Source organism: Sprattus sprattus, assembly GCF_963457725.1.
Source record: "Sprattus sprattus genome assembly, chromosome: 2".
Taxonomy (NCBI): Eukaryota; Metazoa; Chordata; class Actinopteri; order Clupeiformes; family Clupeidae; genus Sprattus; species Sprattus sprattus.
The window spans coordinates 10,833,181-10,845,434 of record NC_137921.1 but is presented as its reverse complement, the minus strand read 5'-3'; the positions used below and the strand labels follow the sequence as shown (position 1 = coordinate 10,845,434).

At 42.5% G+C, this 12,254-nt stretch overlaps 2 protein-coding genes across 4 annotated transcripts; one reads left to right on the top strand and one right to left on the bottom strand.

Annotated features, from left to right (window-relative positions):
• Nucleotides 1–207: 207 nt before the first annotated feature.
• Nucleotides 208–5,716, top strand: hnrnpa1b (heterogeneous nuclear ribonucleoprotein A1b). 3 transcript variants are annotated; one of them, XM_080831774.1, is made up of 11 exons: nt 208–287; nt 971–1,087; nt 1,196–1,342; nt 1,438–1,648; nt 1,760–1,837; nt 1,933–2,016; nt 2,374–2,454; nt 4,473–4,667; nt 4,779–4,952; nt 5,046–5,149; nt 5,383–5,716. In XM_080831774.1, the coding sequence occupies exons 1-10, from the start codon at nt 276–278 to the stop codon at nt 5,135–5,137; spliced, it is 1,191 nt and encodes a 396-aa protein (XP_080687900.1). In that variant the 5' UTR covers nt 208–275; the 3' UTR covers nt 5,138–5,149; nt 5,383–5,716. The 3 variants fall into 3 exon arrangements, with proteins under 3 accessions (XP_080687900.1, XP_080687901.1, XP_080687899.1); XM_080831775.1 differs by having other exon boundaries at nt 4,494–4,667; nt 5,046–5,716; XM_080831773.1 differs by having other exon boundaries at nt 5,046–5,716.
• A 1,331-nt stretch (nt 5,717–7,047) lies between these two features.
• Nucleotides 7,048–9,361, bottom strand: nfe2 (nuclear factor, erythroid 2; the record flags this gene model as incomplete). Its single annotated transcript, XM_080858194.1, has 3 exons — nt 7,048–8,337; nt 9,058–9,195; nt 9,314–9,361. 3 exons carry the CDS (start codon nt 9,359–9,361, stop codon nt 7,048–7,050), a joined length of 1,476 nt encoding a protein of 491 aa, XP_080714320.1.
• Between the last annotated feature and the right edge of the window lie 2,893 nt (nt 9,362–12,254).

Genomic DNA, 12,254 nt, shown 5'->3' with positions numbered 1-12,254 from the left:
AAGGTAACGCCCTTTTACACATGCTTCTTCAATTGGTCTAAGCTTGCCTATAAATCGCAATATCATTGGATCATGTGTACTGCCTTGCATTTAGTCCAATCAAAAATTACAGGAAGTAACATTGTGACGGCAGCGGGAAATGTTGGCCAATTGGATAGCTGAATGGGTGGGTCTACCATCAATTATTTAATCCAAGTCCCCTATCATCTTTCAGAGTCTGTCCTAGATTCTCCTCATAGCATACTGTAGCTTGGGAGAAGTCGCAAGTACACAAAATGTCGAAAGAGGTAAGGTTACATTTCACTGGGAATCAATTGATTGTGTGGTATGGTTTGCATATGTGTTAAAGAATTGAAAATTATTTGCGCAACGAGTCGATGTAATGGTTAGTTTTCTGTAGTCATTGTTATCGAATCCAGTGAGATTGCACCGCCATTTTGTTAACCGGACACATTAGGCCTCATGGGCGTCACGATTTGAGAAACTAAAGAGTGTGTTAATCTATTAGGGTCATAAGCAATATATAATTTAGCTTCAAACTTAATGTAAATCTATGGGGTTCCTTAAAATGGCTTTTGATGGTGTTGTGTTTGGAGAAAAGCGCTCGCCGCTTTGTTCTTCATCTTGTTAGCCACATGTCAACATGGCGGCGGCATCCTTTCACTAAATAAGCTATCCGATAGTTAGCCAATGTAAGCTATCTCAGGGTGCTAGAAGGCTCTCATTTCGGTGGCACAGTTTGAAGTGCAGTTTCGATATTTTTATTGAGACCTCACCTGGAACGATTCGTGATTGCGATGGCAATTATTGCAAGTCTTACGGTCATTGCTGTGAATTTAGGATTTGCGTATAATGCAGGCTAACGCTGCCAATTTCGATGTATCCTATTGTGTTGTGTCTCGCGTTAGCTAGCCATCATTATGCAACCATTGCTGAACTCAACTGAACATGCGTCTTTTAATTTCCCAAGGTCCCACGTGAACCAGAGCAGCTCCGAAAGCTCTTCATCGGAGGTTTGAGCTTTGAAACAACAGATGAGAGTTTACGAGCTCATTTTGAGCAATGGGGAACACTAACAGACTGTGTGGTAAGTAGCAAGTCTTTTCCAGTGTAAACAAAATCGTCGACTATTAACTGTATTTAATTGCATGAAGCCTGAGTGAAGTCCTAATTTATTTATTGTTTTATTATTAAGGTCATGAGGGACTCTCAGACCAAGCGGTCTCGAGGGTTTGGATTCGTCACATATTCTTCTGTGAAAGAAGTCGATGCGGCCATGGAACAGAGGCCTCACAAAGTTGATGGAAGGCTTGTCGAGCCTAAGCGTGCAGTGTCCAGAGAGGTATGTGTAGGTCACTATCTCTGCGGCAGTGTGAATCTGGTGGTCTTCATGGACTGATTTTGTGTTTTGTCTCGCTTCACTATTCCTCCCCGCAGGATTCTAACAGGCCTGGAGCGCACATCACAGTCAAGAAGATCTTTGTTGGTGGTATCAAAGAAGACACAGATGAAAGCCACCTTCGTGACTACTTTGAACAATTTGGCAAAATTGATGCAATTGACATTATGGTTGATCACAAAACCGGCAACAAGCGGGGCTTTGCATTCGTCACTTTTGATGACCATGATGCAGTTGACCGTATTGTCAGTAAGTGTACCCCAATGATCACATCACGTCTCATCAGGAACAAGGCACATATTCTAGAGTTGTGTTGAATGCAGTACCATGTAACAAATTGGGGTCTTCTTTTAAAAACAGTTCAGAAGTACCACACCGTAAACAGTCACAACTGTGAAGTGAGGAAGGCCCTTTCCAAGCAAGAGATGCAGAACACTGGTAAGGGCTTGAGATGTAATGATGCAGCCATTCCAATGATCCATTGGTGAATCCCTGCGAAAACACAAAGACTGAACTTAACTTTCAATGTATAGGAAGGGGAGGAGGTGGCGGCAGCTTTGGCAGAGGTGGTGGATACGGCAATGACTTTGGCGGTGGACGCGAGGGCTACTTTGGAGGTTGGTCTTCAGTTGTATTTAATAATTGTATAATTAAGTTAAGGGGCAGTCGTGGCCTACTGGTTAGGATGTTGGGCTGGAAACTGGAAGGTTACCAGTTAAATCCCTGACCTTGAAGGCACCTAACCCCGATCACTGCTCCCCGGGCATTCAAAAGCAGCTCACTGCTCCGGGTTAGTGTGCTTCACTTTGTGTATCACTACCATCGATGGGTAAAATGCAGATATAATATTCAGTGTTTGTGTGTGTCACTATCTCTTCCATAAAAGACACTAGTCACAAGGGCTCATTTCCAAGTTAACATGCTATGAGCCTTGTTAAGATGGGGTAAAATGTGACCGGATCTGAATTTTGCAGGAGGAGGAGGAAGAGGTGGTGGAGGAGGAGGTGGAGGATATGGCGGTGGAGATGGCTACAACAATGGTTATGGAGGCGATGGTGAGTGTTTTATTAAAACCAAAATGTGTAACAGTATATGCATGGATTAAAGTTTTCCGTCGCTATGACGGATTTCCGTCAACTCGGCTCGCATAAGGCCAAAAATGAGATCGATGCAGATCCGAAGAGAAAAAAAATAGGGAGGGGGGGGGGGGGGGGGGCACTGATATGATTTGCAGCGTCGGAAATACACGAGGGCAAAGGGCAAAACTGCCCCTAAGAAATATAATTTTGCCCCTAAAATTACTAGGAGTTAATATAATTTTCTGTAATGATAATTTAATGAACTTGTCAAAAACATCGTAGCCTATGACCCGGTCAGTTGGCATTTAATGTTTTGATTTTCGCCATGACTGATTGTTGCGTGAAGAAACGAACGTTCAAACAAAAAATATTTGGAGCGCAGCGCTGCCTAATCAGACCTGGCTGTGAGTGCGAGAGTGAGGAGAAAGGGTCAGCGCAGTCTCTGTCACCAGCTCAGGTTCTAAAATATAAAATTCATACACCCAGCGACTGTCAAAAATGAAAGCTAGATTGACTGGGTGGAGGAAGACTATGACGAAGAGAAAAAGACCCGGTTTTGTTTTCAAGGCATGTCGGAATTGTAGACAACGAGTTGCCCAAATCCTTGTCAATCCAGCACAGGTAAATTCTTCTGCTGACTCCATCAAGGGGAGCAAAAACATTCAGAAATACATGGTATTTCGTCACCAAGCGCCAAGCGACACACATCGCCTACGTTGAATGATAACTAGTAATATTACTTTTAGAAATGATTTAGTTCGTTAAGCTAGTTAAATGTTAGTTAGCGAACGTTAGCTATCTCTGATAGTGCGTTGGCTACAAAGGCTGGCTTGCATGCTAGCTAACTAGTTTAATCTGTATTTCCTGTAGGCCTACTATGGTAGGTACATGATTAAAGGTAACACAAAAATCCATAAATATAATGTGTTATTATAAAAAACGAAACTCTAATAAGATTGTATTAGTTGTTATTACTATAATAGAATACTATTGAATATGATTGTCTAATTTACGTTGTCTGTTTGGTTTTTGTTCAAAAAATCTAAGAAAACACTTTGAATCTGTAGACTAATGCTAATAGTCTTATTACTTACTGTTCATATACTGTAAGCCTAAATAAGTGTGTTTATTATTTTGAACAAAGGTTAGGCCTAAATGTTATTTCACAAGTTTCTAAAAGTGCCCCCAATTTTTTTTTAAATGCCCCTGGATTTCAGTAAATCGTTTTGTCATGTATAGCCCATTAAAGGCACCCAGTGCAAATTTATGTAAACATTCAATGAAAAATAAACATTCAATTTCTTGTCTTTTTTACACGTAGTAAGTTTCAATAACTCCATACCATTACCATATCGACATTCAAGGAGCAAAGATGAGACGTCGTTGTGTGGTGAGAACTGATAGAAAATCGTTAAACAACAACAATCGCCGGTGGGGAGAAGCCATTTTTCCATTGACTGGAAGCCTGCTTTATTTATTGTAGGTTACAAAAAATAAAGAAAATGGCGGCGATTGTTGTTGTTATCGATTTTCTATCAGTTCTCACCACACAACGACGTCTCATCTTTGCTGCTTGAATGTCGGTATGTAATGGTATGGAGTTATTGAAATTTGCTACGTGTAAAAAGTAGAAATTGAATGTTTATTTTTAAGCCTCGAAAGTTGCACTGGGTGCCTTTAACAAGAATGGTGAAGTCTTGCAAAAAATATTGGTTTTATGCCCTAGCTTTGAACTAGTAAGTGATAATATCGTGATAATATGAAGTTCAAATATCGAGGCGGTATGCAGCCACGACCCAAAGTGAGTGCCGATTTTTTTTTTTCAGTCAGATGATTTTTTTTTGCTTTAATCCCTGTATATGAGTTTTAATACCAAAATGTGTTTTAACTGTACCAAAATGTGATTTAACCGTACATGTGGCAAGGACTGAATCCAACTGAAGATGATGAGGCTGATAATAATAATACACTTTATCTAACCCCTTAATATCAAGATAATGCTGCTGCTCCTGTAGGTGGCTATGGCGGTGGCGGCAGTGGTGGTCCTGGCTATGGTGGTAACCGTGGATATGGCGGCGGCGGTGGTGGCGGAGGAGGTTATGGCAACCAGGGTGGTGGTGGTGGCGGCTATGGAGGCAATGGCTACGGCAATGGCTACGACAATGGCAATGGAGGCAACTATGGTGGTGGTAAGACTTGTTTGTTAATTCCGAAAGACTCGTACCTTGCAACTACAGTATCAAGTGACTATCTTTTCGTAAATACAAGTCAGTGGTTTACCAATTTTGTGTTATTTCCAGGTAACTTTGGAGGTGGTGGTGCTGGTGGCGGAGGCGGCGGCGGTGGCGGTAACTACAATGACTTTGGCAACTATGGCAACAGCCAGGCATCAAACTACGGCCCCATGAAGGGTGGTAACTTTGGAGGTGGTGCTGGCGGCGGTGGTGGTGGCAGAAGCAGTGGTCCCTATGGTGGTAAGCATCATTCGTAGATATGAGATGATTTCTTCTGGCTTAGCATGAAACTTTGTCTTCTGAACCTCATGTATCTATGCTCTTCTCTCTCAGGTGGCTATGGAGGTGGTGCATCTGGTGGTGGTGGTGGCGGCGGTGGATATGGAGGTGGATATGGAGGTGGCTCAGGAGGACGGCGCTACTAGACTTTTTGGCAGGTTAGTTCTTCATTCAGTGCAATGCACATATCCAGTGAATCTGTCATTTAGTGGAATGTTAGGCTTGTATTGAGCACATGTAGTGTAAACTGAGAAGCGGTGTTGAAGCATATGAATCTTACTGAAATGCACTTCCTGTGCATAAGCTTTCATTCTTAAGTGCCTGGTATGGATCTGTAGATGACCCAAGTCAGTCTGCAGGTTTAACAATGTTGTTCCATATTGTTCAACAGGACTCAGTACTTAGGAGAGAGGAGAACAGGACAGAGGAGAACAGGAGAGGTGACAGGGCAGCTGCAGGTTTACTCCCGCTAGATCTGCTCAGCCAAACAGTTGTGGCAGGTTACCGCTGCCACAAAGAAGAGATGTGTACTATAGTGCAAAAAATCATGTGTGAGGTTTCATGAACTTTGTGTTTGTCAAACAGGATTATTTTATATGTCATTTCTGGATAAGCATTCCAATGAGGTTTTTACATGTAGATTACTTTTAAGTCAGTCCCATCTTTATTTTTATGTAAATGCAACTATCAAGTTGAAATAAACTTGTTTCTTTTTTTTAAAACGAGCTCAAGATCTGGTTAGTTTCTTTTGGGGTACGGGGATGGGTGTTGCTTTGGTTGTTCTGTTGACCTGCACACTTGTCAGATGGACTTGTTGTGGATAGGCAATTGTTGGAGGATGCTGGTGTAGGTGGGTTCAGTATTGACCTTGGTCAACATTAAACAGCAATGCAAAGAAGATTAAAATATCCAAATGTCAATGCTGACTTGGACCAACTGCCAGCGCAATGAAACACTGGTCTTGATGACCACAAAACACTAGTGTAATCAGTTGGCCATCTGAGGCCTAATGTGAAGAACTTGGTGGAAAGATGTGGTCTACAAGAGGCTAGCTTACATGTGAATAAAGCTAACCATGGAAGCAAGCTGAGGGAGAGGAGTAGATCACCGCCAGGAGCCAGAGAAGCAGGGGAAAGTGAGTACAGGTCGCCACTCTGAGACTAGCAGGCCACAACTACCAAAGAGCTTAATAAAGCTCCCCTAGGTAAGAACAGCCTTTTCACCTGGACTCTACACGAGAACACTGTATTGGACCATGTTATGCTTGTGAAGTTTGCACTATTCCTGTAGATTACCAGAGGCATCTAGGTTAATGTTGAGAATGTAACTGTAGTCTCCTTTCTACTCTTGAGTAATGCATGCATTTGTAGGTAGTATGACTAGATGAATGCACTAGCTGTCTCATCTGAAGTGCTGTCTCCTTTTCTTAGGTAATCATGTGAGACCAGTTGTCCCTGGTGCTGGATACAAAGATGCCCATTGAGATGGCACATGGAAAGAGAAATGTGTGTATTTGCAAAATACATAAATTTTAACCGTGTGTGTGTGTGTGAGGTGTGGTGCTTATTTGTGTTCTTTCTCTTCCCCAGGAAGGGCTGTACAGCTGAAGATTTTTTTTAAAGATTTTATTTTTTTATAGCTTTTTAATAAAATATTTTCATACTTTTACACTTGGTCATGAATTTGTATCTGCAAAGATAGCAAGAAATTGGCAAATGCATAAAAAAAATACATCTGAACCATTTGGGGTTGTCATGCTCCTGTCAATCAGCCTGCACATAAGTTCTTGTGACGGGAGAGGATGACTTGCTGTTACAAGGTTTTTTTTTCTTAAATCGCATGTACAACCAAAATGTATCAAACACCTGGGCAGTTTAGGGAGCATGATTGTTTGCACAGTTCTTGAATGCCTGTTAGTCATTTTTAAAGTTTCATCACAAACACGTTGTGCAACAGATGCTAAGATACGTGGGCTAATATTGCAGCACATGGGAATATCAGGTAGAAAAATTGGTCTAATGCAAGTTGCGAATAAAGCACATCTGATCCTCTGGTATTATTTCACATCCAGTGATGCATTGCGTGCCACTAAGTACACGTTGCCATCATTGGTCTGCTGGAGAGCGTAATCTTCAAGGGAGTAGGGATGGCCCTCTTCATCTCGGAGCTGAGAGAAAACTTTGGCATAGAGCTCAGAAAGGCGACATTTGATGGTGGCCAAACCGCGCTGGAAGTCCATGCTCTCACGGGCCAAGTGCTCTCGCTGGGCGCGCAGCTGACCGAGTTCGCCCTCCAGATGCACAATGTTCTCCAGTTTGCGCTTCCTGCAGTTTTGCGCCGCCACCTTGTTCTTTCCGCGTCGACGGATGTCGCGCACCAGAGCAGCCTGGGGTTCGTTGAGAGTGTAATGGGTTAGCAGCTCGTTGAAATCATCTACAGGCAGGTTCACGATCTTTTCCAAAGGAAAGGGGATTTTCAGAGCCAAAGCTCGTCGTTCATCTCTGCTCAGAGGTGTGAGGGCACCAGGCCCCTTTGGCCTGATGTATGAGCTCGTACAGGAGCCTGCTCGGCTACCGGACGTACCAGGACTGTGGAGGTGCAGGGCAGTGCTGGGTAAGATCTGTTGCTGCTTGAGTGGATACACAGAGTGTGATTGGTGCTGTTGGTGCATGGGGGGCAAGCTGGGGGCCATGGGGAAGTAAGAGGTGGAGGGGGCTCCTGGGTAGTGGTTCACAGGATGGTGGTGGTGATGATGGAAGTCCATGGGATAAACCAGGCTGTCTCGCATCCTGCAGTGGTCCCCCATGCTTGCCTCCATTTCATCCTCAGTATACGGCACTCCTGGCTCTGTGCAAACATAGGTAGTTACGCTGGTGACACCGTTCTCTGGGGAAGCTAGTGGGGGGCTTGAACCTAGCGACAGACCAGAGTCAGACTCCATGTCATCAATGGCTGCATGTTGCTGTTTGCTGTGGCTAGGCCCAAGCCCTGTGCTGTGGGAGTGCCCAAAACTGTCTTTTTCAAGACCGTGACTGGCACTCATCAAGTTCATGTGCTCAAGAAAGCTCATGAGTGGTGGTTGAAGAGACTGGGTATTGGGATGTAGTCTGGAGGCCAGCTGACTGCCGGAGTGTGCGTAGTGAGGGTCCATACCGGGGCCCAGCCGTTGACATGGTGGCATCACCTCATGGTAGGACCCCTCATAGCCCACAGAGGTCACGTCACACCCCTGAGTTAGAGCGCCAGTGTGGCTCTGATTCATTCCAAAACCTCCAACAGAGACTGGTGGCTCCATAGGAGGATAGGGTCCGCTCTCATACTGGCTGTCATTTGGAACCTCTAGATCCTGCAATGCAGTAACACATACAATATCAGAGAATCCCCTCAAACCACTGTGACCTTACCGTCTCTACATAAGAAAAGACAATCCCGTATCGGACAAAGCAAACAATATATTTTTATCAACGTATTACAGAGGAATTGATTAAACGGACTACTTTTTTCATAAATCATCAGCTGGATTGAAACCACAAGCCCTGCCTACCTGTGTGTGTGTGTGTGTGTGCTCCTCCTTGTGTGTGTGTGTGTGCGTGTGTGTGCCATCCGTAGCTTATGCAGAGCTCACTTAGCTCTGATCAGGTTACATGTAGAAACAGATGGTCATTGTGCAGTGCAGGGGGCTGCTTGCAACGTACAGCACTTGGCCCCTTTTTCTTCTCTCTCTTCATCCCCCTATCATTCAATTGGCCCATTGTTGAACATTTTACCAGAATGCGTGTGTGTGTGTGTTTGGGGTGTGTTCACAACAGTTTAAATGTTTTAAGGATTTATTTCATTAAAAGTCACTGAATTCTGGAGAGGATTATGATCTTATATATTTCTGTCTCAAAAATTAACAGCTCACTGGCCCATTTTAATGTGTCAACTTTTTTATTATTTCGAATATTTTTATTATTAATCTTCATATATGAATCTATGGCATCATGCTCATTTTAAAATGATTTGTCCCTCTACCACCATTTTGTACTGCATTTATAATTTCTGCTTGCACATTGAGACAGTATACCTGTAATTCTGTGATGGCCATCAGCTCTTGCCAAGTGAAGTCCATCTCTGAATCCTGAGGGTGGCGATGCATTCGGAACCCAGTGGCACTGATGGACATTGATGCTCCCCCATTAAGCCTGCCGAGGTTTGCCAGCCCCTTTGGGCAAGAAAAATCATTTTTTTCATTCTTCATAAAGGTAACAATCTGTATCAAGTCATCTGTGAGACAAATATAGACAGACCAGGTAACCACCTTACTAACTCTCAAGACTTACCTCACAGTTCTTTCTCAGGGGGAGCATGCAATTGGCAGCTGAACACATTCAGGCAAGAATATTGTTGCAGGCAGCGCTTCTATGAAATACAAAAAGCAGAACCATGTAATCAGCCTCACACTGAGCCCTCTGCCTCCCTCACTGTTTGCGGCCCTGGAGAACCCCTTTGAAAGCCACAGCTACGCTAATAAAGTTAGCACTTATGGTTCACACAACATGAAAATATCTTTGGGAATCTTAACTCCTTGGCTTAGTTAATCAGTCTCAAACCAGAAGCACACCTGATGAAAAAAACAACATACACACGTAACGTCTATGAAACTTTGTCCTGTTTTTCCACTCATTTTTTGTCTTCCCGCCTGTTGGTAAAGTCACAAAGTCTTAAGACATACTGCGTTTCGTGGGTTGAATTTCTCATATCAGCTGGGCGTCGGGGCAGCCATGCCCTTCCCTGATAAGACAATCTGCTACACACCAGCGTGTGCCTTCTCTGCTGACCAGAGGATGGGGCTTGACAGCAGACCCACATGGAGCAACACATGTCAGGAATGACTAGCTGCTAGTATTCCATAGGGGTATAGGGTGTTGAACTGTTTTCAATCACAAAGCTATATTATTCATTACTACTTTATTATGAAAATGATTACATACTTTATTACAGTGAAAATGATTACATGCTGTTTTTTTTGTTTTTTGTTTGTTTTACAATACAAGGAATTGTTTGTTTTAGAAATATTTTTGTTCTGTTTGAGGCCACAGTGGTGGTCAATAAAGTCACATGCAATGTTTCCGAAGCTGTTGTTTGTAGTTTGTCTGGATCTTCTTTTTTTCCCCAGCCTTCAATCCAATAAACCTGTTTATTCTCAGTAGAGACTTCTTCCAAAACATCACAATTATGATCATGCCACAGTGACAGTGTATTTGTTTACAGAAGATGTTGCTTGCCTTTGTGTTTTGAAAATACAATAAACATTTATGTTATTCAAATGGAATTCATCTGGGTTTCGATGCAGAATAACCATTCAGTTCTTTATCATGTACACTATAATGAATATATTTAAAAAAAGAAAATGGTGAGAGATCTTAATTATCTTCAATGTTTTAGCACTATGTCATGCAGTGTGGTCATTGTAAAATAATTTTCTTTTTAATTTATCAACAATTAAAAACAAAAGAGAGACTAAAATTCTCATATCCTGCCCTCACCACTGGCTGAGGAAAGTTTCCTTTCTCTGTTTCCCCTTCTTCACAAGCAACACAGTACTGGCTAACCACCTCGGTTTCAACATCAAGACAGGTCCTGCTTAGCCCATGTCTTTGTACTGCACTAATGGCCCATATGGAAGGAGCTGTCATGAATGCGATTCAAAGGCTTGTATTCCAGCACCCTTTCTCATAGACCACTGAGACTATCTGCCCTGTTTTGGTTCTGTGTCACAGCCATATTCGCAATACATCAAAATGCAGCTTCATTGCAAAGGATGTAGTTTTGGTTCATTTTTCTCTAAACATTATTTTTCTAAGATCTTTGGTCTGGTCGAATATTTATCATTTATATATAACAGACAAAATGCTAAAACAGGATTAAATGCACTTCTGAATGTATGTAAAATGCCTCATGTGCATTTCAAATGTTTTGGTCAGAGGAAACTAAATGACAGAAATAAAAAAAAAAATGTATGCTGAAAGCTGCATTAAACCCAAACTATGGACAGTCTGAACGCCTCTCTTCTGTATTTTACAGGGTCCTTTAGGTACATTTTAGTGTATCTGGACTTGCGTATGTCAAAGCAAAGTATTAAGTCAACTTGATCCATGAAAAGAGTTTTTAGAGTGTTTTAGCCTCAAATATTCACATAATAATTGATTTTTCAAATCAACATGAACAGACCAAAATACACATTGACATTGACATGTTCTCAAAACAATGACACAGGCTAGATAAACTGATGTTGGGAATAATGAAAGCAAATCAACGTACCTGAACATCATTTTCTTGATTGTTATGAGCGAGTGACTTGAAATGAAAGTCTTGGAATGTCACATAATCCTGGCAAGAATTAGCAGAGATGAGAGGACAACACTTTTTCAAACTTGGAATGAATAGCAGCACATTTGAATGAGTGGTTGCCTTTCACTGATAGTCCTTAACTCCAGACTGTGCATGTGCGCTCTCTCTCTCTCTTTCTCTCTCTCTCGCTCGCTCTCTCTCTCTCTCTCTTTCACTCACTCACTCTCGTTCTCTCTCACACTCTCTGTCTCTGTTGCTCTGCACTGGCTGTCACTCGCATAAATGGGATGTGTCTGTGGGCGATGTAAGCAGCTTTCCTGTAAAGCACCCACACCACATTTTTTTTATCCGTTCTACAACACCAGCAACCCTCCAAACCTCTTCTACACATATTTTCATTCTCATAACACAGGCCGCCAGGGTAATTCATAGCACTCCACACACACACACACACACGCACACGCACATACACATACATATACACAAAACACCCACAAAAAATCCGTCTGTGACACAATGTATAAGGTGGGTTGTAATGCTAATATTGGATTGGCCATTATCGAATATTGTGATGTATGGCTTATTTAATGCAAATGGTCAAAATTACACATCTTACATTTTAATTATTACATAGTAATACATTTTACATTCAATACCTCTGGAATTCAGATGTTGTAATACAAGTGTACATTTTCTGTAGGGAAACCCCAAATTTAGATTGAAACTTGGTACGGCTTGCATTTCACCAGATCAGTTTTGCTGCTGAGGACACCCACATTGAGTGCTTTGTTGTTAAGGTACTAGGTTCTGTGGAGTGCGCTCGAAAGCACCTTGAGTTAAGTCTGCCAGGGCTGAGGGAACCCAGGCAGAAAGTAGGGGTGGAGGGAGAGAGAGGGTGGGGGCGAGCGATGGGATGGGGGGTGGCTGGTT

Excerpts from the sequence above, each read along its gene's own strand:
- hnrnpa1b (XM_080831774.1), top strand. Across the intron at positions 4,668-4,778 it reads TGGAGGCAACTATGGTGGTG|GTAACTTTGGAGGTGGTGGT; the intron begins GTAAGACTTGTT and ends TGTTATTTCCAG. Across the intron at positions 4,953-5,045 it reads AAGCAGTGGTCCCTATGGTG|GTGGCTATGGAGGTGGTGCA; the intron begins GTAAGCATCATT and ends CTTCTCTCTCAG.